This window comes from Centrocercus urophasianus, unplaced genomic scaffold, assembly GCF_019232065.1.
Source record: "Centrocercus urophasianus isolate 14NV4802_14NV808 unplaced genomic scaffold, USGS_Curo_1.0 seq_37, whole genome shotgun sequence".
Lineage (NCBI taxonomy): Eukaryota > Metazoa > Chordata > Aves > Galliformes > Phasianidae > Centrocercus > Centrocercus urophasianus.
Window position 1 is genome coordinate 2470454 of NW_024884944.1, and position 27759 is coordinate 2498212.

Genomic DNA, 27759 nt, shown 5'->3' on the forward strand with positions numbered 1-27759 from the left:
ACTGATGAGTGCCTTCGTATTCATTTCACCAGGCTCAGATCAGCCCTTTAAGTCTCCTCATTAGCATTGGGAGTTAGATCCACCACATTATCAAGTTAAATACGTTTTTACATCCCTTAATTTGTACCCGTTCTGCCGAGCTCGTGGAACAGTGAAGAGCTTGGCTTTCATTCCAGCTGCTTGATTTTCAACAGCATCTTAATTACATCCCCATCACAGTGCACTGACAGCCGGTGACGCACAGCCGGCTCTCACCCAGGCTGACTTCAAATCACAGAATGGTTTGGGGTGGAAGGGACCTTAAAGTCCATCTGATCCCGCTCCCTGCAATGCACAGGAACACCCAAAGCTCCATCAGGTGCTCAGAGCCCCATCCAGCCTGACCCCGGCTCCTGCAGGGGACCAAACGAGCAGGGACTCGAGCGCCCAGTGCTGAGAAGTGTCTCAAGGTAAAAGGCTCTGAGATGCTTTTGGGCGCCGTACAGAGACTCGGGGTGAACTCGCTCAGCACAGCACGGGATGCAGCCAACTCCTGGAGCGGAGCTCTCCCCGCGATCCCGACGGCTGTTCGCGTTTCTCCCTCCCCTTAACCAGACCAAAAGTTTGCACTGCCGCTCACTGCACAGCTTCCGCCAGCTTTCGCAAGGCACACCCCCACGAACGACCCTTTTTAAGTCGCCACCGCTCAAAAACACTCAAACCTCCCCCTAAATCTCACAGCACAGCTCGAATGAACCGAACCCATCCCCACCCCTGGGGCCGCCTCCCTCCGTAGCCCCGCCGTGCCAGGCGCCGGTCCCGCACCTCCCATCCCGGTTACTGCAGCAACGGCAGCGCGGCACCCCCCGCCCCCGGGCCGCCCCCCCCGGCCGGGCATTGCGCAGGCTCGGCGCAGGGCTCTGCTCCGCACACCCCATCATGGCGCTGCGGCGGCCGGCGCTTCTCTTGCTGCTGCCTTTGCTCGGTGAGTGCCGGGCATCGGGGATCGACCCGGAGATCCTCCGAAAGGTCTTCGGAGTCGGGGGAGATGCGGGGCGGATGCGTAGAAGTGGGGGGAAAGGGATGCGGTGAAAGAGGAGGTGGGCCAGGAACGGGGATGCGCCGCTCCGATCCCGGGGAGGGGAGGGATGCGCTGCTCTGATCGCCATCCCGAGCAGCGAGGGGGATGTGCTGCCCTGATCGCCGTCCCGGGTGGGAACGGGGTGCCCTGCCCTGCTGCCGGGGAGCGAGGGGGATGCGCTGCCCCGAAGCCGGACAGGAAAGGGGACGTGCTGCCCTGATCCTGGGAAACGAGAGGGACGTGCTGTTCTGATCGGGGTCCCGGCGAAGTGAGGATGCTCTGCCCCTGTCCCAACCCGGGGTGAGCAGTGATGGAAAAATGCGCTGCCTCCATCCCAGAGCGGACCCCGAGGGGCGCTGAGCTGTGGGATGGATGAGAGGGGGAAGGCAACGAGGAGCTCAGCAAAGAGCGGGTCCAGGGCTGAGGGTGCCAGGAATGTGCAGCCTCGGCAGGCGGGCAGGGCGGACACTAGTCCCTATTCAAGCCCAGGCACAGGCGCCTATTGTTCCGGGGGCCCGCATGAATGTTTGCAGTTTTAATTGCAAAAACATTTGCTAATTCCGCTCAGGAATGAATTTGGGCTCATTTGTTGTCTGGCTATTAATAGCGGGGGGATGAAGAGGGGGGGACAGCAGCCGGTGGGCTCCCATTGCCCCCCCTTCCAGGCAGGCGGCAGAAGGAGAAGGGATGGAGGGAGGTCAGAGTGCCAATCAGCAACTGGCTTGGAAAGTTCAGCCACTGAGATGCACGGGGCTGTGCACACTAATAATTGCTTGGGGTCAGCTCCAGACTGGAGCGTATCGAAATACTTCAGCCAGTTTATCTAAGGACAAAGGAATTCTTCAGTTCCTACTGATTTTCAGACTTCGGGGCTTTCAATAAAGTTAAGATTTGGGTCCCCCCAAAATTAAGAGAAAGGGTGAGAAGATGTGAACATTCCATTGGAATGAGACGTGCACTTGGGGCTCTGCTCACTTTGCTGTGTTTGAGGCTGAACTGTGAGTACCTGGAGCATCACAGTCATCTAGGTCCCAACTTTGGGTTTGGGTGTTCCATTCGAGCGAGGAAAAAGAGCAGATTTCACCCAACTTCTCTTGCAATTGGGCTGCAGGGCACCTTCCTCTCCTCCCCCTGTGCTGGAGCAGTGCTTGAGCGTCCTGTTGAATCAGGCCTAAAAGACAGCAACCTGGAAACAAACTGCAGTTACTTGTGTGTTTCTTTGGAGTTGCTAAATGCAGGCAGACCCCGCTGCTTTCACACTTCCACCTGGGAGTGTTCATCTGGCAGGCAGGAGGGTTTGCTCCCCATTTAAACACAGTGGGTTCTGCAATGCCTCAACCTGCAATGGCTTCCAGCTCTCTTCAGATTTGGAGACGTAAGCCTGGAAGAGTGGAAGGCAGAAGCCTGGGGACAGAAACTCTTGTTGCACTGCGCTTGTGTTAGTGAACTGGGAGGAATCCCACATTAAAGGTGCACTGAAACCTGCAGGGTTGGTGCTGGGTGGTCCCACAGGGCTGTGTTCAATGCCAGCCCATTGGCTGTCAGAGAAGGAAGGCAACAAGGCCAATGAGATGCTGCAAAACTGTTTTAGGAGCTCAGTGTGCTTCTTAGACTACAGAGCAGGGATGGCCTCTGTGCTTCTCTATCCAGAATGGACCCAACTCTTGGGCTTGGCCTCAAAGCACTGCCACGAAACAGAAGGCAGTGAAGCATGGTGAGTGCAGTGTGTACCCTGCTCCAGGCACTAAAAGTATCCAAAGATTCTGCACATGAGGGAGATGCCACGGCCATAATTATGCTGGCGGAAATTATCAGCATCAGTGGCGGAAAGCAGAGCTTGTAACCGACATCCACTGTATGTCCTGCCTCGATGCCTCTGCTGCAACCTTCCCTTGGAAATCAGAGTTTGGATCTGGAGGATTTCACATGTCAGACTGAGGGCAGAACTGTGGAGCCCTTCCCAAAATTCACGAGTATTTCCTGATCAAAATAAAACATTCACTGGGGAGACAGGACGGGTCCCCAGCGCGCTGCAGCGTGAAAGCTCAGCTCAGATCTCCCTGTGCTTTAACTCTGAGGTTTGGTGCAAAGGGCATTTCTCAGCCTACCAAATAGGAGTCCTCACTTCCCTTTTTTTTCAATATATATATATGAGGTCCATCTGTCTCAGCCACCAACAACTGTTCCGATCAGCTGTCAGCACCACGAATTGCTTGGTGCAAACACTGCTGGCTCTGCTGCTGATGTTGTTCCTTGCTGATGGGAACTATTTGCAGCACTGCTTTCTTTTCACCAGGCACTGAGAGAGCGGGACAATCAGCTCCGAGAGCAGTGCCAAAATCAGATGCTTAATAATGTCTTCCAAAAAATTCCTAAGGAGGGCTTGGTGCTCCTATTCAGGCACCAGCACCGCAGAGCTGTTGGATCCCATCAGCTTTACAGCTGTTGACAAAGAACGTGACACCGGCGCATTCCTTTTTGCTCGGAATGCTGTTGGGAATTAGTTGGTTATCGAGGCACGAGTAGATCCAGAGAGTCAAATGTGGGGTTTTTGTAGGGAGAAGGAGCTGAGGATAGAGATGCTGCCCCGATGGTGAACTTTGGTTCCTCACTGACGTGTTTATTTTCTTTTAAGGGTTGAATTCCGGGTCTCCCCGCCTGCCGGGTTGTTTTTCACTTATCCATCCCCACGCTGAGGGTTTGCATCAGGAACACAGGTCGGGCTGCCAGACCTCACCTAAACAATTAAATACAGCAGCATGAGCTGCTGCACCCAGCTTCACAAATACAGGCAATGGCTGCTCTGCATCTCCTGCTGCTTTGCCCCCATCTTTTGCCAGCTCCCCACTCACTCTTGCTTTCCCCACAGCTCCCACAGGTGATGATTTAAGTTTCTCTTGCAGGCTATGCTGCCCATGTTATCAGTCCTTGCAGTGCTGCCTGGTACAGCAGAGCTGGCCCCCTGTTGCACACTTAGAGCTAAGAATGCTTTGTGGTTGTTTGTGCTGAGCCCTGATGGAGCTCCAGCACTCCTTACCAGGCAGCCTAGGAGTGGTGAGAGGGAGTTAGCAACTTTTGTGCAAGATCCCAAGTCCCAAAAAACCAGATTGAACATGCCTCTCAGCTGCTCTGTGCAGAAAGCTGGTGGCCTGCTTTGAAGCCACCGTGTGTATTAGAGATGAACTCGTGATACGAAATTAATTAGGATAATTGCACGCTCAATCTGGTTTCGCTATCAGCTAGCATATGAGTCATACCACCTTCTTCCAATCAATGAGGGGTGTGTTTGTCTGCTCCCCATAGTATCAGCAGTGTTGTGCTGTTGGAAATGGCTCAGAATGACAGCTCTGAGCATCGCAGTGGCCATGAAACCCACTCCCTGCTCAGTCAGGCCGCAGCCTAACAACCACTTAATGGTGTTAATTGAGCTAATGAATGCTCTGGATGCAGTCTTCATTTCACCCAAGGGGTTGGATTACTGTGTGGGTATGGCTCTGCCAGCAGTTGGGGGCAGAGGAGGTAGGCGTTGTGTTTGAGGTCTCAGGCTCCCATGCTGAAAATGCAAGTTGTCAGTGTCAGGAGGACAGAATGGATGGAGGGATGGAGGGATGGAGGGATGGAGGGATGGATGGATGGATGGATGGATGGAGGGATGGAGGGATGGATGGATGGATGGATGGATGGATGGATGGATGGATGGATGGATGAAATCTGGAGCAGCTCAGGTCTGTATTTCTTTATCACCCTTTGGAACTCCAGCCCTGTATTAACCTATTAGCCCAGGGTGAGAGGGCTGTCTGCACAACCTGATGCTCTCAGACACTTTTGGCAATGGGGCACAGCTCTAGGGGTGGCACAGCGAGGCACCCCATGGGCATGGCCTGAATATTGGCCCCGTGGGTGACCACTCCTCACCAAACCCTGCTCCTCATTTCATACACATGGAGCTCCAGAGGGCTTCCCTGGCGATCAGTGCTGGACGAGGTGTGTGTGCAAGGCGTTTCCTGCCCCAGAACAGCCAGCTGTGGGTCTGTTAGCACTCCAGCTCAGCAGTAGCTGCCTTTGATTGCCTTGCTGTGCCTCTCACTGTAAGAAGCCTTTGTGTGACTCCTGTGATGGGCTTCAGCTGTCCAACGCACAGCTTGGAAGTTCAAACCAGCGAGACAGCTGCATAATTGAGCTGGTGCCCAGTTCTCATTAGAGCAGCATCCCAAGGCAGGCCTTCCAAATTCCTGGAAAAAGCAGAGTGAGGGCTCCAGAGGGTGTTCCTCAGAGCTCCTCTGCTGCACTGGCCGTCCAAGGAGGTTGTGCTTGATGTTGCATGTTGCAAACCTGACAAGTGACAGAAAAAAAACAAGGCAGCAGATGCAGGAGCAATTCCTTTTTTTAAATAAGTGAGACCAGGAAAAACCTAAGAAAAAAGAAAAGAATTCAGCTGCCAGTAAAAATGGCATTGTGCTCTGGGTCATGTAGTGCCCTGACGCAGGACGGAGTGCAGGGCTTAACGTGGGCAGCTGCAAGGGGAAATGAAGGTTTCAGAGCAGTAATAGGTGGAGTAGATGAAATTAAATTCTGTTCAGATCATGCTCAAGCATGTTATTTTTTTTTTAATCATAAATCCCAGGATTTCAGAGTAAAGGCCAGAACACATTCTAACCTGCTCCCATCGTTGTCCTTGATTACTACAACCACAGTAAGTCAGCAGGTTTCTAAGAGTCATGAATCACAGAATGCCCTGGGTTGAAAAGGAGCACGATGCTCATCCAGCTCCAACCCCCTGCTGTGTGCAGGTCGCCAACCAGCAGCCCAGGCTGCCCAGAGTCACATCCAGCCTGGCCTTGGATGCCTGCAGGGATGGGGCATCCACAGCCTCCTTGGGCAACCTGTTCCAGTGCTTCACCACCCTCTGGGTGAAGAAAAGTCCTCTTAATGAGTCCTCTTAATTCATTTGGAAGCAGCTAGCTCCTTTGAAGAGCCTGCAAACTGCAACCTGCCAGCAACTTGCCACGTCTTTGGCATCAGGCTGAAAGGTAACGCTTTGGCAACGCTCAACACGTCCAGATTTTTGACTGCTCTATTAAAAATACATTTTGGGGCCCAGGTGAGATTTGCCACTGAGCTGCAGAAATCCATGGAAATCTCAGGGGATTTGTTGCCTTTACTTGGCTGTGCTTCCAACACCCCCAGGCCTCTTAGAAAAATCCCCCCCTTTGTAACCTCTGAGATCTGCCTTCCCTGATCAGGGCCAGCAGATTGCAGGTGGGTTGGAGCTTGGCTGCTGTGCTTCCAAGGGAAGAAGTGCAGTGCTCCCAAAGAGCCAGGTCTGGCTTTGCATGGTTTGTATAAAGCAAACATCACCTCACTGCACCAATTGACATCCCCATTCATTGGGCTGTTGGGCTTCCTGAAAGATTACAAGCATTCCTTACAGTATTGGATGATTGTGGCTGCACTAACAACTCTTGAATCACAGCAGCAGACAGAATGGAGCATCCATAGGCAAGGCAGCTCTGCACATACCCAGAGGATCCATTAAGGAGATTGCTGCCTGCTAATGGACTTCCTCCTGAGGTGCTTTGGCTGCTAACACTGTTGAATGGTTTCCAGGAGCTTCCCCAGTTAACATCAGGAAAGGTGTTGCAATGTCCTCTGCTTCTGCAAAATAGCTTTTATCCCCCAAAAGGATCTTATCAACAGCTATTTTAAGCTTAAATCTTTGCTTTAATCTTTTTCTTCTGCATTGAGCTCTGCGAAAGCTTGAAGATAAATATTTCTTTATACCCATCATGTTGTTTGGAGGTAGTGATTTTTAGAGCCCGGATGACATCTGTTCTATGGTGAGGTCACCTGCATCCATGTTGCATCTTAGAAGAGGGAGTCCCAGCTCTGCACAATCCTTTGTCCCTCTGGACCAGCCCTGAGCTGTGGGAGTCCTCCACCTTTGGGAGAGGGGGGTTGGTGTATTCAGTTGTCCAGAGACCAACAGCCAAGTTAAGGGGAATAATACACAGCTCCTCATTAGCAGGAATGATCTGCTGGCAGGAATAGACACGAATGCCATGAAACAAGGTAGCTGCAACCACCGTGGATCAACTTGTTGATCAAGGAGCTCTTACAGCACAGGAGGTGTTGCTTTGTGTTCTCCTTTGGTCTTATCTACTCTGCTGAGATTGCATACAGTGCATAGATGGGGCTGCTCTGATCTCTCAGGGAGTGAGGAGCTGCAGGCTTATCTCCTTGTGCAGCAGCCAGTCACTGTGAGTTGGCTATGGCTTGGTCAGTGCTGGTGGAGCTGCCTTTGGGCTGCTGGTCTGAGATGAAAGCCAGAGTGCCCTGTAATCACCACCTGAATCTTCTGTGCTCTCCCTCAGGCAGATGCAGCTAAGTGAGCTGATGAGCATCCTTAGTATCTGGTGTTTTCCCTTCGTTTTGGCCAGTTTTCAGCATCCCATAAATAACAGGGCAGCGCACCGCTCTGCCTCTAAGCCTGCCTTGCGCATGCTGAAAGGGTCAAACCAGGTACTGATTGCTCTCTTCTTCCCTCAGAAGTCCTGATGGGCCTGGCCAAACAGCTGTCCTTGCCCGCAGGCACTGCACGCTCTCCCACACAGGGCAAGAGAAGCCCTTTGAAGTCTGCGCTGTGGCTGGCAGCCGACTGCAAGGCGCTCCCTCTTCCAGTTACCAACTGCATCTTCAGTGCTCCATGTCAACAGCTGAACTGGTTGACACAGAGCCCAGGTCAGCAGGGCTGGTAAGTCAGCAGTGCTGGGTTGCTGAGGCAGGGGACAGAGGGAATTCCAGATTCCAGCTCATTCTGTGAACGTGAGAGGGCCTGGGAGCTTCTCCCCAGTGCAGAGGCAAGGCGTGCTTGCTGCCCACCAGCAGCCTGCTGTCGGTCCACAATAGCAATTGTTCTCCTCACCAGGGCAGGATTGTGGTTCTGCTGCAGGCTCTTCGAGCCTCCTCTTTCTGCAGCTATTTGGAACAGATTCTGTTTGGCAGCTTTGAGGGCTTGACTCAGCTGCTAAGCGTGGAGCAAAGCAAGCTGGCCCCAGGTTCGCTGCGATAACAATTAGCTCTATGAAGAGAGGAGGTGAGGGTCAAATTCAGAGATGAGGCAGCAGGCTTATCTCTTATCTGGCTCTGCGGGAGAGGCACGGGGGACTTGTGCAGTGAGCTGGCCTCAGCTGTTAGAGCTGGAGCTGGGCTGCATCCAGCCGTTCTGCCTGCATCGTGTAACGGGATCCCTTCCCTTGGCTGTAGTGCTGCACAGTCTCGAGGAGAACGTGTTTTTGGAGCTTCTTGTGGTCTGGTGACAAAAAAGTTTGGCTGCTTAAATATTTCCCAAGAGCTTTTTAATTCCTGGCTCATCCTCGGTCACTTCTGAGACCCACAAGTGCCGCAGGTCTCACATCTGTCACTCAGCTTCAAGCTCCTGACACAAAGTCTTTCTTTGCTACAAAGACTTCCCTTTTCTCCTCACTCCCTGGTTTCCCTTTCATATCCTTCATTGAGAAGTAGTATCTCCTTCAAAGAAATGCCAGGGAACCCATTTGCAGAATTCACAGCTGCTTCCCCAGGCTTGAGGATCCTCCTTTAGCAGCAAGCTGCTAAGCATGTTCTTAAGTGGGAAGATAAGTGGTGTTATGAACCTTTCATCTTCTGACTCAGAGCAGGCTGGAGATCACTGATAATGGGATGACAGCAAGGAAGACACACAGGCACCTTTGGATTTAATTCCTACTTTGCAAGGCAGTCTTTAAAGCACATTTCTGGTGGGAACACAGGCTGGTAAAATAAAGCTGGTCCTTCCTTTCACAGCATATGTCTTTTCCTCATGTCTCCGAGGCAGATCCTTCCCCTGTGCCAGCAGAGCAGGGAAGATGCAGAGCGAGCTCCGCTTCAGAGCCTTTCCTTCTTCTGGAGCTGACATTCGAGGAGCTTGGCTTGAGGTGTCAGCTGGAAAACAGAGTCAAAAGCAACGCGACCTGGCAGCCATAGCTGGTCCAACGTGGCTGGTGATTTTAGATACTCTGCTTGACATTTTTGAACAGAAAGCTGACCCAAAGGGCGCACGTTTGATGCCTTTTGAAATCATGCTGCTGCCAAGCATCTCGGAGTGGGTGTTCAGAAACAGAGGCTCCCCAGATCATTAGTCACTTTAGGACTGTCTGTAGACACTGTTTTGGCTGGTGATTTTTGGAGCAGCAGTTCTTTGTGGATTTGAGCTGTGCTTTAAACACAGAGATGCATCTGTGGTATGGGAGTAGCAGTCTTGCACATGATGGGCAAAGATGCATTCCTCTGCACTGGGTCTGTTAGGGAGCATACATCAGCAAGAGCTTCACGTGGGTGAGAGTCTTTAGACCACTCTTTAACAGACTGTGCATTCAAGTCCAGAATTCCTGCTTTAGTCCCATGTCTGCTGGCTGAAACAGGTGGCAAGCAGATGCCTGCAAGAATCTTTATTGGGGATGGTCTAGAAGGTCAGCTGCGTGCAGCCTGCATTCCAGCTGGGTCCCTGTACCTCATCTTCTCCCCCAGCTGGCCTTGGGCCATGCAGCCCAGAGGTTCCTCACCATGGTACATGGCTCTGCTTGCTGAAAGCAAACCACTTGAAAGCAGGATGCCTGTGGACCGAGCCTGTGGCAGCCTGCTGCATTTTTCTCCGAGGAAAAATAAGGAGTAGTGGTTATGGCAGAATATGTGAGAAGCTTAACAGCACCTGCAGGGCACACACACTGCTGTAGCAGAGCTGCTGCTCATCCCACATCCACCAGAGGATTCAGCGTGAGCCTGTGACTGGTAGGGGATGCTGCTCCCAGGGCTGTGTGTGGCTGATGGAGCTGTGTGGATGGAGTTTGGGAGCTGCGGGGCACAGCTGTGAGCTGAGCTTGCTGAGTCAAGCTCTTGGCAGAGTTGTTGGCGCTGTTGGTAAGGGAGCCTGATCCAGAGGAGCCAAACCCTGCTGCACTGCAGAGCCCACTTCCAGCTGCTGCCATTGAGGAGGTTTCAGAAGAGCCCTAGCTACAGCCAGGCTGCTTCAAAGTGCCTAATCCTGCAATGCCTATTGCACCGAACAGAGATCTCCACTCCAGACTCCTTTCTGCTCAGCCTGGGGAGCCAGCACACAGCTGAGCAGCACTGGGGCTGTACCCTGGAGCTGTTGCATCACAGCCCAAAGTGTGAACAGAGGCCACAGCCTGGCTCTGCGATCAGCCCCCAGTGCCTCTGCACCTTGCTGTTACTCAGCACTTTTCACTGACGGGGAATTAAGTAGGATTTCTGGGTCATTGTGGGCCTGTCAGGAGGAATCTCTCCTCTAGACCTCATTAGCAAGGCTTTCTGCAACACCAGGCTTCAGAACAATTGCAGCCTGGTTCCCTAAACACTGACTAATGAGACGGAGCTGTTAGCAGCAGTTTGCTAAATAAAAGCTGTTTCTGCCTGAGATAGAAGAAAGCCAGACAGGATTCTCCTAGCTGTCTCTCACGCAGGAGGTATTTCAAAGGACCCATATTAAAATAATGAGCTAGATGGTGCTCTTTTAGTGGCTGCATAGGGCTGATGGTAGCTTCCCAAGAGCACTGACTGCAGGTAACTTGTGCTCAAGGGACCCAAAACTTCTCCTGTTCCTTTCACGCTGATGCCCCCATGGGTTCGAGGTCTCTCAAGAGCTGCCCTGAGCTGCTGTGACTTCACCCCACTCTGGCTGCTGAGCAGAAGGATACAGGCACAGCCTGAGCAGCCATCATCACTTCTGTTGATGGTCCCATAATGAGGTGTTTCATCCCATCTCTCCCTGCTCTCAGAAGTGCTCAGGTTAAGGAGGAGCTCTGAAGCACGGTGGGATGGATCTGAGTGCCTCTGGCTGGTGCAGGGGCTGTTACTTAGCCAGTTTGCAGTAGTGCTTTGATGTGGCAGTGGGATTTGATGGAGGTTAACTGATGTCTAGACAGGTTGTTCTCACCCTGGTGTAGTCTCTGAAGCAGCAATAGTGCCAAACAGGCTGAACAGCTCTGGGATGCAAGCAGCAATGCTATCTCTAGCAAGACAGAGCCGTGGCTCTTTAGGAGGATCCAAGCCAGCTCTGGCTGACCTCCTGTCAGTCCTCCTGCAGGTGGAACTGCTCCTCTGTGCCCTGAATACTGCCTGGGTCAAAGAATGGCAATTAGGTGAGCAGGGAGAAGAGGTGAGCAGCGTGTTTCCAGGAGAGCTGGCATGGCAGAGAGGGGCAGGAGAGGTCTGTAACCCACTGCTCTGGCCAGCAAAGCTGGGAATCCAGCAGGAGAGTTGACTTCAGCTCCATTCAGAGCTGCAGCAGCGTGCTGAGAAGACTCGGTGTGGTTGGCTGGATGCTGCCAGGAGTAAGTGCCCAGCAGAGCTGACCTGGATGTCCAGTAACAACTGCAGCCAGTGGTTCAGCTGCACTGGGAGAGAAGTGGCAGGCCGTGATCCGGAGAGACTTGTCGCTGGCTGGCTGGCAAGTTGTGCTTTGAGTGCTGCCTTGGCTCCAATGTGCCATCTCCCCCAGGCTGTTTGGGAGGGGAAGCGGAGACTGCATTCAAATGGCCATTGTCTGTCCTCCAGCTGGGAGCGGAGCCAGGAGAGAGGTTCTGGCAGCATCTGATACAGGGGGCAGATGTTAGGGGAAACATACTCATCCATAAAATGCCGTCGCCGGGATTTTCAAGGGAGCCTCAAAGGTTAAGTGCCCGTGGTTTTGAACATGTGCATGAAAGTCGAGAGAGGGGCTCTGGGCTCCTGGGGTTCCTGCTGGGCTAGGAAAAACTTTCTGAAGGTTTTAATTGGGAGGACAAGCCTTCATGCAGCATCTGCAGGCTGCCCAGGTGAATGCTCTTCTCGGGCCCATTTGTTTAAGCTTAGCTAGAGAGGAGGATGAAGTTGCACAGTGCCAGATTTAATCTCTTGTGGGGCTTTTGAAGGTGTGTGGCTGTGTCAGTCTGCTGCCTTCTCTTGTAGCCAGCTGCTGCAAGCATGAGCCGAAAGCTGAGTATTTCCTGACCCTGCCTGTCCCCTCCCTTCTCCCCTGCCAAAGGAAGGCAGGGCTGCAGGTTTCAAGCAGAGCTGGAAACTTGGCACTGAGAGAAGGAGCAGAAAAGAGCCCAGCTTGCTCTCCTCTGTCAGGGCTGGCTTCTGTGCTGCTGCAGGGAGTGCAAATATGTTCCCAATCTGTTTGCTTCACTGACATGTCTCCAGGACAGGCAGGCGACAGGCATGCTGACCAAGAAGGGGCCGTTGTTAGAGGGATCTCCTCGGCTGCAGCTCTGCTGTCACTGCTGCTGCTGCTCTGCCTTTCATTCACAGCACTGAAAGCGCTCAGTCATCCAGGCTCCCCAAAGCTGTAACTGCACATTAGCACAGACAAGCCGGGGTTTCATCCCTGCTGTATTCAATTTGTCCACTCGTGTGCCCTGGTCTGGCCTTTTGATTTATGTGCCCATCTCTGGCAGGCAGGTATTCAGTCAAGCTGGAAATGAAAGAAATTACAGGCACTGCTTCCCCGCCGAGTGTCCCAGACATTAATTGACGCATCACTAATTGCACACGGGTGGACATCCTGAGCTTGCTCTGTGCTGCAGGCTGAGCAGCCAGGCGATGGCCTGACGGACAGGTTAGCACTTTGGCTGAGGAGGAACAAGGGGCCTGGGAGAAGCAGAGGAGAGGAAGGGAGTTACCTCATCTGTTTCCAGCAGCCAAGGCAGGGTTGTCCTCTGAGAAGTATTTCCTTAAGCTTTATCCAGTCCGATTTTAGTCGCAACTTTTATGAACAAAAGGCTTCCACTGTTTCCCTCGGAGGTGCTGGAAGGAATCCAAATAGATTTTAGCACTGAGAAGTAAATCTTGCTATTAATGCCAGCCTAATCATTTCTTTCTATCTCCTTCCCATTGTTCATACACTTCAGTAAAACCCTGAGGACGATTACCAGCACAGTCCACCCTCTTCTTCATCTGCTTCTGGATTGCAGCCCCTTGCTTGGGGTTGTGAGAGCATTCGCCCTGCCTGCACCACATGCATGGGGAATGCCAGGACGTTCCTGGCAGCTCGACACGCAGACCCCAAAGCCTGCAGGATGATGGGGACAGGAGCAGCAAACCTTCCATGCTGGGCTGTGCCTCGCTGGGACGAGGGCCCCTGACCAGCACTCAGCTGGGAGCATTCGGATGAGAAAATGCTCTGCTAAAAATAGCAGAGATATGTTTGAGGAGAAAAACAAGTCAGGGGCTGGGAGAAGTTGGTTCTCGGATGTGTGGCTCGTTCAGCTCCCCCAGGACAAGGAGGCTTTTAACCTCTCCATGCCGAGGTTTGTTTCCGCTCTGTTAAACAAACTTGGTCAGGGATCCAGGCTGGGACATGCAGAATGACTCTTCCCTTTTCTCCCTTGTTCTTCTGACATCACACTGCTTTCCTCCTGCTCATTCAGGCCAGCATCTCCCTAATCGTGCTCTCACTGCACCCGGTCCCTCAGCTTTGTCTGTCGGTGATTTCACACAGGCTGCCTTTCCATCCTGATGTGCTCCTTCAGGACCTGCCTTGCACTCCCTTCTGCAACCTGTGCTGGCTGATGCTGACAAGGTGAAGCTCTTCAGATCTGCTTGCACGGATCAGGGCTGCCCCCGCAGCAGTGTTCCCAGCTCACACATCTTCAGGCCCACGGCTCACACAGCTTTCTGCCCAGTGCTTTTTTCCCTTGTAAATCCGCATCCTTTGTTCTGAGATTTGCTGCAGAGCTGCCTTGCAGAAGGCGTACGGCCCCTTCTCACCAGCAGCAGTTCTGCAGACAGGCTCTGGGTAGCAAGCCCACAGGCAGATGTGTGTTCATGTGTTCACTCATACATGTTTTGTGTAACACGTTGCCTGCACAGCTGTGTGTGAGACCTGAGGCTCCCAGCTTTGAGGACTGCTGCTCTCTTCCCAACTCCCACTTTCCTCAGGAAGATGACATTGTTGGTCTCTGATAAGCAGAAGGCCAGGTCTGTGTTTTGCTGGTCAAGCCGTAGACTGGAGGAGAACGGAGGATCAGGAGATTAGAGTCACAGACAGAGGAATAGAGGATTATAGGCTAAAACCCTGCGAGTCTCTGTATTGATGGTTGGGACACAGCCAGACACTAAAGAGCATTGCAAAGCCTGGTGCTGATAGCATATCCGCTTAGTTCCTGTCTTTGCATTCCAGGCAGCTTTTGATATGCGTGTCCTCATCAAAAGCTGGGGTCAGGCAGGTAGGGAGCACCCAGTTCCCAAAGTCAAATACCTGCTGAGACCAAGCCTGTGTGCTGGCTGGCATTCAGCCTGGAAAATGTCGCTTTGGCTGACGAGATTCTCTGCAGCGCTTGAGTCGAATTCCCACACGAGACCATCAGATTAAAAAAAAAAAAACAAAAGCCAAAATGGAACTTGTCCCTTTTCCCATTTGTTTCTTCTGTCTCCCTGATCTTGGCCGCAGCTCCCTGTTGTGAATCACTGACCTGACTCTACCCCAGAGACTTAACATCTGCTTGCTGCAATGGGAGCCCAGCTGGGAGGAAGGGAGAGGGCTGGAGGGAGGGAGACCACTGCTGCTGGCTCTTATCGCAGTTATCAGCTGGTTCCCTCCCACTTTGCACTAATTTGGTACCAGCATCTGCCACTTTTGGGAGGAAGGGGACTTGCTGAAGTGAGAAATAATGTAGGACGTGCCTGTATGGTAATTCTTGGGGCTGCCCAGGGAAACAATGGAAGGCAAGTGGGAATAGACAGGAAGGGTTGGTTTCAAGTTTGCCCTGTGTAGATATCTCTACTTCCCTTTAGTGCTCACCGTTTTTGTTCCCAGCCTTTAATTTTGCTGCTGTAAGGCATTCTCCCAGATCTCATAATCATGCATCCTCTGCACACTGATATGCATGCTGTATTCCGTACTCATTTTCTTCCTCCAGTGAAATGGGACTGAGTTGGAGGGGGCACTGCATCTGGGAGGACCGAAGCTTAACTGATGAATGTAAAGCCCATTAACAGATGGAAATGGTCACAGGGAAGCTCTGCCCATGGGGATCTCAGCAGACATGTGGGCACAGCCAGCTGGGAGCTTTCTGTCCACGTTCCCAGCCTGGCTCAGCGCTGCCTCTCCTAAAGCATCCGTGCTCTTAGGGAGAAGAGAGTACAAGAACCGACTGATAAACAGTGTCCAAACTCAACATGCCCAGCCAAGGGTTCATGTGTCTGCTAAGATGCTGAGTGAGCTTGAGGTCTACCTGTTCAGACAGCTCTGGCACGTGGCTCATGATGCCTCCTCCTGGCACGGGCCTCTGGATTTGCAAGGCAGGTGGTGCCCAAATCTGATGGTGAGCAAACCCGATCGTGAGAATAGGCTGCCTGGTTGTGAAAGTGCAGAGAGATGCAAGGCCTTAATATCTCACCTCTAAACATGCTGTGCTGCCTTGAGGAGAACCACAACCGAAGATTGGGAAATTCTTCCCTCCAGAAGCCCTTGTCAGATGGACGTTGGAGGCAGCATGTCTGCAACTGCAACCCAGCACGACGAAACCAGATCTTGGGAGGTGATCAGAAAGCACCGTGTGGTGTTCACAGGGCAAATGCCTGTGCTTCCTTCCCTGCATGGGAGAGAGGAGGAATGGTTATCTGCAGAAGAAGCTTTGGTCTTAAGAGGGCTCTATATCTGCTTGCTAGCAACTTGTTTCACAACTGAGTGTGGGTGCGTAGGCTGGCTGTGTACCAATGGCTTTGCTGTCTGATTAGGAGGTAGAACAGTAAATCCTCTTGTACAAGAGGGGAAGAAAAAAAAAAAAAGGTTGTGTGCATGGTTTGGATGCCAATGGGCCTCATCTGCAGCAAACAGAGTCAGGTCTTGAAGGTGATGGTTTAAGTTAAGTGATGTAAACAGGTTAAGATTTTGTTCTACAAATGCATCTGCAGACAGAGAGCTGCAGTAGGAGAAAGGTGTGCAGCTCTGTTTGGCTGCTTCCCCAGCCATCCTCAGTGCTGACTTTGCTCTCCCAAAGCCATCCTCATCAGCATGAGAGCAGATGGACCAAGGGTTTTCCAAGCAGATCTAAAATAACCATCATTGAGAAAGTAAGAATGAGCTACGCCATTTATTCCTGGCCACACGTGTATGGACCCTATATAAATTCAGGCTTATATATGTCACAGATAGATTTAAGTCTTTTTAGGTGTTACAGAAGCCAAGGCACAGTCAGAACATAAAACCTCAGAGCTTGCAGAGCCAGAGCAGGTTGAGCATTTCGTGGGGTCTCATTCCTATAACGCATTCCATCACCCATCCTGCCCCACCATGGCTGCACCAACACAGGTCGCATTGTGGAACAGGAGTGAGATGCACTGGGGACAGAGAGGAGGAAAAAGAGCCTGAACCATGAAGAGAAAAAGGGATGGATGTTTTGTGGTGCATAAGGTCGGATTTTTCTTCAGTTTTCTCCCATTTCCTCAAAGCAAGCAGCACACAGAACCTGGCCTCCCTCTTCCTCCTCTTATCCAACCCAGCACAGCACTGCGGGCTTCCTTTGCTGTCCCTCTGGGGGTTTCTCACAAATAGAACAGCTATTTCCCTTCCTACACAGCACATCCAATGCAGGGACCGTGCTGGGGTCAGCTGGGCTGCCCGGATAGCACAGCTCATCTCACACCCCCTGCCCCCATCACCTCTGTGCTGTACCCACACTGCTGTTCCCCACCACTCCATCTCTCAGCGCTGGCAGGGTGCTCACAAAGGTGCTGACACACAGAGCGTTGGGCTGATGGGTTTTTAACACCTACCAGTCTCACCCTCGTGGCACTGCTGCTGCACAGAGTAACCATCCAGAAAGCAGAGATGCTTAACAAGGCGTGTGGCTTATTGCAGCATTCCCACATGGCTTAGATGATGCGTTTTGAATTGCAAATGGAGCGGCGGCTCATGGCTGATGGACACCTCAAGAAAGGCGTATTTTTGTTCCTTCAGTGGGTGGGTGTTTAAATACAGCTGTGTGTTTTCGTACTGCTTGTGCCTAACAGTGCATTAGCTAAAATTACCGTATCAGATAACTGCACCCTTGGCACAGGGCTCTGCTGTGCTGCAGCTCAGCCTCTTGGCAGCAACTTCGTATTTTCCTGGTCATCCTTTTGCCGTTGTCTGTAGCACGTAAGGAATATTTTACCTCTTCTTCCAATTTCTGCCTTGAATTTTTAAGCAGATAAGAGATCGGGGTGGAAGGAAACAGAAGGTCAGGCTTTGCATTGAGGCCCATGCAGAGACAGGAGATTTAACACAGCCTAGTTGTCTATAAAGCTGCTAGTTTATTTCTTCTGTAGGTTCAGTGCAGCGTTTTGAAGTGATTCAGATACCATGAGTCACAGCAACATGCATGGGCTGGCTCTCCTCAGCTAAAAGAAGCACCATAAGAATATGCTATAGACTTCACTGCCTTGTCCTGGATTCTATTTGGAGAGCTGATGGCATTTGGGATTCAACCATATGTCTGGCTGAGCCCACAGTACATACAGATCTGGTGGGTGCCTCTGTTGTGGCATGCATGCTGCTCTGGGAAGGAGTGCATGCCTGTGCACAGCTCTCCTGCACAGCCCTGGTGCTGAGGCCTTTGAAGTGGGATTTACATAACGTAGAGCTTTTGCTGCTTATTTGCACTGGGCCCAACGATGCCTAAAGGAACATCTTTGGAACAAACTTTTTAAGGGTGACAGTTGCCCCCGATGAGGATGATGTAACACAAAGCAATGCACGATCACCAGAGAGACAGTGCCAACAACAGAGCTGTGTGACATAGAGCAGATGCTGCCCTGCTCCTGCAGCACAGTGCTGGCAGCTGGAAAGCACTGCCTCCATTAAATTGCTCCAGCCCTGCAGAGACCGGTATGAAAGGGATACCTGCAAGTGATGCTGAGAAGAGCTGTAAAGATGTTTTGCTCCTGCTTTACAATCTGGGTGGTCTCTGGGGAGTTTTGTTCCACGCAGCTGCAGGCATCTCGTTATTTAGAGCATGCCTGTGCCACACGCAGAAGAATAAATCTGGCTTAGAGGTGATTTAAGCAGCTGCATTGATGTGTGCCCACAGTCAATACGTGTAATAATGTGAGTCTCTTGCTCAGCCCCCAAGGACTCAGCTTCTGCCTAAAATTTGTTGCCATCCTGCTTTGTGCCTGAGGGATAGACCTCAAGCTTTTGTGTTTAATGGGTGGGAAAGGAAAGATGCTGCTGGGAATTAACCTCTGAGCAATGAGATGGGGCAGAGTCTGATGGAGTCCCCATCTCCTGGAGAAGTGCTGCCTTAGCTTCTTTAGAATAATGTAAGATTGAGGTAATGTCATCTCCACTTCCATCTGTGCTGGGGCTGTAGGAGGACAGAATAGATAGAATGGAATAGCTCAATTAGAAGGGACCTTCAGAGACCAGAAGTACTTCAGTCAGATTGTTATCATGTTATCTATTTGGTGGGGCACATTTTTTATCTGAAAAATGATCTCTTGTAAACAAGAGCAAGAGAAAAAAAACCAGGAACATCAAGTTTCCTTTAAGGAAGCTCTGTCATGTCCCTCTTCCTCCCATTTCTCCCACATGCATTTCTCCTCCATGGCCCTGAATGCACAAAGGGGAAGGGTGCCAAGGCCCTAAGACCAGCTCTGCTTGCCTGGCTCATAGCTTGCATCCCCCACTGCCTTTTTGTTGAACAACAATGACTTTGAGCACAAAGGCAGCTCTTAAACCTTGCCCAAATGTAGCTCTCCCCAAAGGTCCTAACAGCTGAGAACCAAGGCACTGAGCAAAGCATCCACACTGAGCAAATGAGGGGTGGTAAGAACTGGCAGGGAGCATCCCAGTAAGGTGGAAAGGAGCATCATTTGGAGCATCTCTGGGGCATTTCTCAGAGCTCTGCCTTGCTGTTCTGGTGTCTGATCCGCTCCACCAAAGGCGCTTTGCCCTTGCATTGTCACTTATTCCCTCCGACCAAAAGCTTTCCATCCGGAAGGTTGGCACACAGGAATCCCCAGCTGTCTGGCTGTGATTTTGAAGATCTCTTTTTTTCCTTCTTACAGCTGCCTTCTCTGCTTTCTATTCAGGTTTATTATGACTTTCTTACTCTGAGAGAATCTGAACCTTTAGATAATGTGTGCCTTCGTGTCACTGAGGAGCTTGTTTCAATCATCTTTATTGTGCTGATTAGATGCTTGGTGAAGGCAATGGGCATTGGTGGTACCTGCTCTGGTGAAATGCAGAAAGACAAGGAAAGCAGAGTCTTCAAAAGAAAATAACATGCAAAAGGGAAAAAAGGGCTGCACAAATGGGAAACATTTTGGAGTTCAGAGCAGGAGGAGCAGGAAGAGGAAATAGGTTGCTGCAATGCAATCTGCAGCAACGATGGCAGGGTAGCAAAGTGCCAGGCTGCAGCAAGTGAGGGTTTGCTCAAATGCAGCAGCCTTGGGCACAGGAAGAAAATAAAAGAGCTGCTTACCTTTAGAAGGCTTCAAATATGCAGGCATCTCCAGTGAGACCCCATCACCTCCACTGCCAATCCTTAAATGGTGGCTGGGAAGGGGTGGATCCTGGCTCCATCACTTCCATCACTCAGTACATTGCATGCACCTGAGCTGCCCTGGGCTGGCCCTGCCTTCCCACCAGGTGCTCCATCACTGCTTCAGGCCAGGACTCAGCATTTCTGCTATGGTTGTGTTCTGAGGATGCAGTGTGGCACAAGAGAGCTGTTGTCCTGTATGGGTTGGGTTGGAACTCTACCCAAAGTGCTGAACTTCTCTGGTCTCTCCTGAATTACTGCCCTTTCATCATTTTCTACCTTGTGTTTTACAGTACCACACAGAGTCCCAAAACACTTGAAGGTACAGTCAGTGTGTTAGAGAGCTGGCACGTTTTGTCTTCTAGGAACTGATCAAAGCCCTTCAGACCCACCTGCTTCCCCCCTCTTCCCAATCATTGGCTTTGTTTGCAGAATAATACATTCATTCTCTCGTCACCAGAATGAGAATTCCTTCGCCCTCTACATAAGTGTGAAGCACAGGGAAGCAGCTTGTGCTGGCACTGGTTTTGTGCCATTATGCTAATCACCCTCTTTAATTGCTGCTTCCAACAATTACATTTTCCTGTATTTACACCACAGCTCCTAAATAAACTTTGTCATGCTGGACTGGCATGGGTAGCACGGAACAGCTTCTATGTAGGGAAGTTAGCCCTTGGAGCTGGAGGAGAGCTTTTCCCAGCAGGCGATGTGCTTCTACAGGGTGAATTATGAGCTGTGCTATTTCTTATTCTCTTCTGTTTGTTTTTCCAGGCTGGAGACTCTTGGCCGTGGAGCTGACATCCAGCAACACCAAGCCTGTGGTGCAGGAATTCCAGAGTGAGTGCTGTGGGGCTGCAGGCTGCCCAACACCGCCGTGCACTGCCCTCTGCCTGGAGCTTTGCACCCAAACCATTGAGAAAAGCTTGGCTTGTTGCTCCTGATACCTGTTTTTTGGGGTGAGGCAGGGCTGCGAGAGCTTGAGATTCAGCAGAGCATTTAGGAATATGTATCTCTCTCTGTTTTGCACAGATTTGATTGAAATAGTGTGCTGAAGTCCCCTGAAAGCCATCGGCGTTGCAAAGTGGCTGCCTGAGTGCTTTCTTGAACTGGATCCCAAATAGAGGAAAGGCCGTCGCCTTGCAATTAGTACACTGGAAGGGGGTTGGGGAAATTTATCTTACATCTTGGTCCTGAGACAAGCAAGCAGTGTGGTACGGCATGAGCTGTGCTGCAATGCTGCCTTCTGTGGAGGAGATGGAGATGGCAAAGCCTCCTTCCATGGGGATGGGATGCCTTGAGCTTTTCCTTGGGCACCGTGGCCCCCAGGACGCTCAGGCAGACAGTGTGTTGCCAGAAGATGACCAGACACCACCCAGGGAGATTCTGCTGTCCTGACTCACACTGTATGCTCTGATTAGCAGCAAGACAGCGCTGTGGGCTCACCCTGTCATAAGGTCTTGTTTGCCATACGTTAGAGCCTGGAGAGAACAGTGTGTTCATTTTTCTCCATACTTGATATCTGTACAGCTATTATTTTTGCTGGCCAAAGTCCATCTTCCCCAACAGCTCCTGGAACCCAGCAGTGTTTCTGTTTGTGAGGCACATGAAAGAGAAGGCTTTTGCTTTGTGGGCAGCATCTCCTAATAAAACAGCGTGTGAGACGGCTTAAAGCAGAACAAAAATACAGCTGCTGCCTATTAATCTGTATTCCCTTTATTTCTCTTTCTAGGTGTTGAGCTATCCTGCATCATTAAATCAACCGTAACACCGGATCCCAGAATAGAGTGGAAGAAAATCCGAGATGGCGAAACCTCTTATGTGTTTTTTGACAATAAAATGCAGGGTATGAAGACATTTTGTCCCCTTAAGACTTCCAAACAGCCTCAGCAACAAATAGAACTGAGAACAGAAAAGTCTGTGAGAGGAAGGATCTCTGGCTGTCTTGCTGCTTTCTTCTGGAACTAGAGCTCAGCAGTCAAAGCACAGAGTGGAAGGAGAGCAGGATGTTCTTTGCCCTCTGGCAGCTCATTGCTGGTTGCTCTCAGTAAGGAGCCCCAGAGCTGGAGGGAGATCCTGTGGAGGAGATGAGCATGAAAGTCAATGCTGCCGTTTCCCTTCTCCAGAACTTGCTCCTTGCATGGTCATTGCATGTCTGGGCTCTCGGGACCAGATGCTGACCTCTGCGATCCTTCCATATGAAATGCAACTGGAACTACTCCAAGATAGGGGTCACTTGAAATGGGACCAACAGCCACATGCAGAGGAGCCTTCCAAAAGATCTGAGGCTGACGTGGACGTCCAGTTTTGCCAATGTTTGAGTTTTGGGGTGGTGCTTCGCAGTTCATTCTCTTACATGCTTAGCAGCACTGGTTTCCTTTGTGGTCATGCAGAGAGAAAGGCTCTTCATGTTACATTCCTTTGGGTGGTTCTCTGGCCTCCAGTCAACCACTTTATTCAGATCCTTAAAGTTACTTTGCGCGGCTCTCCTGACATTTTTCTCTCTCTTTGCTCTCTATCAGGTGACTTTGCAACTCGGGCAGAAATTCTGAGCCGGACATCACTGGTGATTAAAAACACCACCCGGATGGACACGGCCACGTACCGCTGTGAAGTGGCAGCACCTTCTGATACCAAAACCATAGATGAGATAAATATCCAGCTTACAGTCCAAGGTAATGTTCCAGGTCCAGCTATCTTTGCAAGCACTGCTAGCTAACAGAAGAATCTCTCTCAGGGTTGTAACTGGCATTCCACAGAATCTTGTTGCTTAAAACCGTCTGGAAATAGCTGGAGGTGTTGGTGCCTTTTGTAGCACAGCCACCTCACAAAGCATGCCAAAGTCACTGTGTTGTGCTCAGCAGTATCATTCACACGGCTTGTGTCTTTCCCACAGTGAAACCCGTGACTCCGAGATGCACGGTGCCTAAAGCTGTACCTGTGGGTAAGACAGCCTCCCTCCACTGCCACGAGAATGAAGGTTACCCCAAGTCTACGTACAGCTGGTATCGCAACAGCGAGCCGTTATCACCAGACACAAAATCAAATGCCAAATTCCAGAACTCGTCCTACAGCTTGAATCCCACCACAGGCACTCTGGTAACGTCCTCGTGGATGTAATCAAGACTTGTGTTGCAGGGCAGGTTAATTTGGGAGTGGCTCGGGAAAGAAAAAAGTCATTGCATGGCTTCTTAGGAAGGTATAGTTGGAAGGTTTGCTGTTCTGGGATCTGAATGACTTTGGAAAGGGAAGATGAATGTGACAAAAACCTAGCTGTTTGCATGTGGTCCACTTGCATCTTTAGAAAGAGGGAAGGAGAACATCTCATGGTCCACAGCAAAGAGCTGCTCCCTTCCTGCTGCTGTACTGCTGGCTCGCCGAAGCAGAGAATTCCCTCTCTGAAATAATCTTGTCCTTGTGTGAATCCCCACAGCAGCTCTGGCCCTGCTTTCTAACACGTGAAAAGTAACCCTTACACATTCAGCACGTTAAACAACCCTCCACCTTTCCTCCTCCCCAGGTTTTTCATGCTGTGCACAAAGGTGACACGGGCCGTTACTCCTGCATTGCAACAAACGATGCTGGCTTTGCCAAGTGTGAGGAGCAGGAGATGGAAGTCTGTGAGTGGCTCTATGTAATTATTGACAATGTTAATTAATATTTCACTGTAAATAAACCACCATCATCATGGGGAGGGAAGGGGGGCATCCTAGAGTGTCTTTCTAGCCCCAGACACAGCTGACTTTTCCAGGAAGGTATCAGGACCAGGTTTTTGCATGGTATTTTCAAAGCTGAGTAGCATTGAAGGAGAAAAACTTGCAGTACTGCTGTGTAGCCCGCTCTTCACAACCCAAAGAGGTTCCAGAAGTATTTTAGTATCTGGAGGATGGTACAAGGAGATCCAAACTATCCAAGGAAGATCAGAGAATCTTTAACTACTAGCAATCAGAGAATGATGTGGTTGGACCTGCTACACACAAGGCAATAGAGGAGGAAAGTTTGTTAGTTTTCCCTCTTCTGTTAGACCAGAAGAGAAGCTCTCTGTGCTCTGGAAGGACTCTGAGTCCTTCCAGAGTGGAAATAATTCATAATTCTTAGGAACTTTTGCAGTTTCACACGTATGAAATGTCATTTTAGTGCATGTCACTGCCTTAAGAAAATTGCTGGATTGTGGTTTCTGTCTTTGCCAGATGACCTCAACATTGGTGGGATAATTGGTGGAGTCCTGGTGGTCGTGGCAGTGTTGGTGCTCATCACTCTTGGAATCTGCTGTGCTTACAGGAGAGGCTACTTTGCAAACAGTAAAGAGAGTGGGGAAAGGTAAGCTGGGATCCAGCATTCCTATTGCCACCTCACTGTGTATTTCAGTGCTTGACTTTGTATATTTCTTCTTAGCTCCCTACCAAAGACTACAGTTCTCAAAGTATTCAGATCCCCTCTGCAAGCACTGCACCAAAGGTTTCTTTGCCTCAGGGAAATGTTGGTATCATTCCTTCTGTGCTCACTACCAGGACCAGACAGGGGAACGGGAGCTGTGTTTTAATATCCTCATATTTTTCACAGTAAGAGGGGACCAACACAATTAAACAGCAGTAGGTGTTTGTCCAATAGGTAATGTGCTGTTGGCATACAGAGGTCTACAACTTAGCAAGCAGAGCTCGTTGCACAATTAGCTGAAGGCATGAGGAGATGCATAGCAAATATATGCCAAAGAGTAGGCACTCTGCAGGAAATCTTGCTAGCTGTGACTCGGAACCTAAATTTGGGATTAAAAACAAGCCTTCTAGAAGGCACATTAGAACGTTAAAAACAACAGCATTAGCACTTGAAGGTGGGAATTTCTCACAGATCAGAAACAAGCCTCGATGTTCTTGCAGAATCTGCAGAAGAGATAATGTATGTAAATAGCAAGATTCTCAGCAGATACATTTATTCCGTGTTCAGTGTTGTGAGGTTTCTCTCTGCTTTCTGTTCACTGGACCGCTCTTCCTTGTTTTCTTCTTTCTCAGCACCTCCTCTCAAATCCTGCAATCGCCTTGTCCCAGAAATAAGATCTTTTCCTTTATTTCAGCTACAAGACTCCAGCAAAACCTGATGGCGTTAACTACATCCGGACAGATGATGAGGTAACAAATGATTTGCATTTAACATCTCTGCTTTGGAGAGGAAGAGGTGGGCAGAGGACTACCAGGGTGGGGTTTTTTTTTAGGGCCTATAGACTTTCTAAGAGCAAACACCACTGAGAAACAAGGATTTAGAACAGGGAGAAAACAGAAGGGTAAAGGCTGAGTCATTTCCTTAGAAATGATGAACAGTTTAAGATGCCTGAAGCAACTGATGCCAAAAGCTATAAGACAGAGCTTTGCTCTGTCTCAGCTCTCTTACAGCTTGACACCCCCCAGGATGAGTTTCATTGGATTAAATGGGCAAGCCACGATACTTTTAAGAGAGAATTTGCATTTTAGGATTTGATTAGATCACTCGGCTTAAGATGAGAAAAAAAGCCTCCCCCTGTTAGCAGAGACATTGGAGAGGGAATGAGGAAGCACTGTGCCACACCTTGGTATGGGAGAAGGGGAGAGGGAGCACCCAACTGGTATAACTGGTGCCTCCTCCTCCTCCTTACGTGCTGGCTGCAATGCTCAGTGATCCCACTTTTATGGGCAGCAGGAAACAAGGGGTGCCCGCAATGCCACCGCATCCATCCCACACCCAGAATTGTTTTGTTGCAGGGCGACTTCAGGCACAAATCTTCATTTGTCATATAAGATGCCAAAAGAATATTGCAAACCAGCAAAAGCAAGTGTGAAAATACCTCCTCCAGGAACTCGAAGCGAGAGCAAAAGACGAATTAAGTGCGCTTGGAAGAGTTTGGAACACACAAGAACTTGATAGCTAGCTATCTGTATCTCTTTTGTTTTTCTTTGCCAAAGTTTAAAGCAACTCCTCACTGCCCAACTTGCGTCTCCCCTGCCTTCAGGGACACCACCAGGATCCCCTAAACCTGTCCTTGGAGTAAGGAAGATAAATACTTCCCAAGAGACTGTGCTATGGAAGTCTGTGGAATTGCCTTCTCTTTGTGCTGCAGGGACACAGCCTCAGTGTGCAAACCAACCAGGGAGCAGCATTACGTAGACATTACTAGTGGGGAAAAAAGGTGCTGATACAGCAGTAGGACTGCAAAGAATAAGTGTTGCCCATTTATCTATACGAGGGGGAAATCCTCCTGCCCAGGCCAGGCTGTGACTTGTGATTGTCTTGTGCTTTTGACTATGACTGTTCAGGTGCAGCTGACAGGTTGAGAGGCACACATACAGCAAACACAACTAACGTTCTCAGCCCTTCTGTCAACTTATTACTCATTACTCTGTTTAACAAGAAGCACAGGCAGCATCAGGCTGCAGGACTGCTGCTGCTGGCTGCTTTACAGAAGGCTCACTGCACGCAGGTAACCCCTCATTCTAATCTGCAAAGCAGGCTTCCCTCTTGCGTCTGCTGGCCCGTTAAAGAGGCTTACAGTGGAGGCACAGAACCCAGTGCTCAGTCGTCCCTTTCAGGAAAATCAAAGCCAAATATTTCTGTGGGCCCAGAGTCCCAGAAAAGGTACTGAGACATTTTCAAGCTTTTTTTTTTTTTTTAAAACCTTCTCCCTTTCTTTTGTAAAACCCCACATGCTAAATTTTTTGCAAAGATCTATTTTGATTACTTCAGAAAAGGTAACGTTTCTATTTAAAGTGTAAATACGTGATGCCAGCAGTGTTTAAGTAACGTGGCTATTTTTTTACTTTCTAAGCTACAGAGGAGAGCTCAAACGTTGCTATAGTATGGCACTGTCAGAGCATATCAGCATTACTGCAGAGTGTAACACAAACCTGCAGGTAGAACAGCATCTCTTTCCTCTTAAGCTACCCTCAGCAATTTACTTGTCACAGGAGGTCTTACAAGACACAGAACAGAGTCACTCAGGGATAGTTTTTGTAAATTTATGGCAGGACCTATCAACTTTTTTATACATTGAACTTTTCTTGCCAGTGACCAACACTTTGTTTTTGTTGTTGCAAGAAATATCCAGGGATGGCTTTTTTTGGATTCAGTTCCAACAAGGTGACAGAGTGACTTTACTGTCTGCTCCCCCTCTGCAACTTCCCTGAAGCACTAACGTGGTGCTGTGACAGCTATGGCAACGTTACAGGTTTAGATGGCATAGCCAAGCAACTGTTTCTGGAGTTGGGAAAGCAAAAGGTCAACACAGAAGCACTTTTGTAGTGGCGGTTGCAACTTTTCTCTCCATGGTAAAAGGAAAATAAAAAAAGAAATCTAGTTCTCTTTGCATTAAAGAGAATGAATGGAAACTCGTGTTGAATGAGTTGATAGTGTTGGAAAGCAGTGGGTTGCCTAAACTGCAAGATGTGGATGCAACACTAGAACTGTGCTGTGGTTTAAGAAGTTTTTTAAATGTAGCATAATTTAGTATTCTTGTATTTCCAATATGAATTGTCTTAACTTTTCATGTAGACAGTATTTTGAATACTTGATGATTTGGACTGTCAGTGTTATTTTTTAGCGTTCTGCATTCATCTGCTTTGTTTGCCTTGCTGGACATGCCATTGCTGCATTTGTTTTACCTACATTAAACATTACCACTTTTCCTTTTGCTAATGAAAGCAAAACTAAAGCTAGGGCAGCAATTTCTTTCCATAACCACAACCATGGCTACTTCTCAACTCATTCTGGTAACCTTAAGATGGGCACACAGTGGTGTTCACCAGCTGCACGCTGCCCCTCATCATTACAGCAGCAGTGAGCACAACATTCCTTTCTGCATAATTCTGTGCTGCTTGTAGGATACTCTTAATGAGGAAGAGAAGGTAAATGGTTGAGCTGGGGTAGCTCTGGGAGTACAATCTACAGTTTTGCTATGAGCCAAAGGCAGCCTTCATGGGGGAAGCCTGCAAACTAAGAATCACAACTTGTATCTTTCCATGTGACAGTGGCATCTCTAACGAGAGGAGGGGAGACGATCCCCCAGCACAGCTCATGAGATCTGATGGATGGAACCTGTATCATTGTGAATAATTTTTAGGTTTGTACTAATGTATGACGTTTAACTTTGCAAGAATGTTTTACATAAATACCGAGCTCTAAAGCGTTCCTGTG

At 49.8% G+C, this 27759-nt stretch overlaps 1 protein-coding gene across 1 annotated transcript; it reads left to right on the forward strand.

Moving 5' to 3' along the window:
• Positions 1–903: 903 nt before the first annotated feature.
• JAM3 (junctional adhesion molecule 3) lies at positions 904–27753 on the forward strand. Its single transcript, XM_042832005.1, has 9 exons — positions 904–964; positions 20377–20442; positions 21335–21448; positions 22125–22277; positions 22499–22701; positions 23123–23222; positions 23793–23922; positions 24674–24728; positions 25335–27753. The coding sequence occupies exons 1-9, from the start codon at positions 919–921 to the stop codon at positions 25368–25370; spliced, it is 903 nt and encodes a 300-aa protein (XP_042687939.1). The 5' UTR covers positions 904–918; the 3' UTR covers positions 25371–27753.
• Positions 27754–27759: the final 6 nt, after the last annotated feature.

Coding starts and splice junctions, on each gene's coding strand:
- JAM3 (XM_042832005.1), top strand. CDS start 919: ATGGCGCTGCGGCGGCCGGCGCTTCTCTTGCTGCTGCCTTTGCTCG. Junction 23,223..23,792: donor GGAGCAGGAGATGGAAGTCT/GTGAGTGGCTCT, acceptor TGTCTTTGCCAG/ATGACCTCAACATTGGTGGG. Junction 23,923..24,673: donor AGTAAAGAGAGTGGGGAAAG/GTAAGCTGGGAT, acceptor CCTTTATTTCAG/CTACAAGACTCCAGCAAAAC.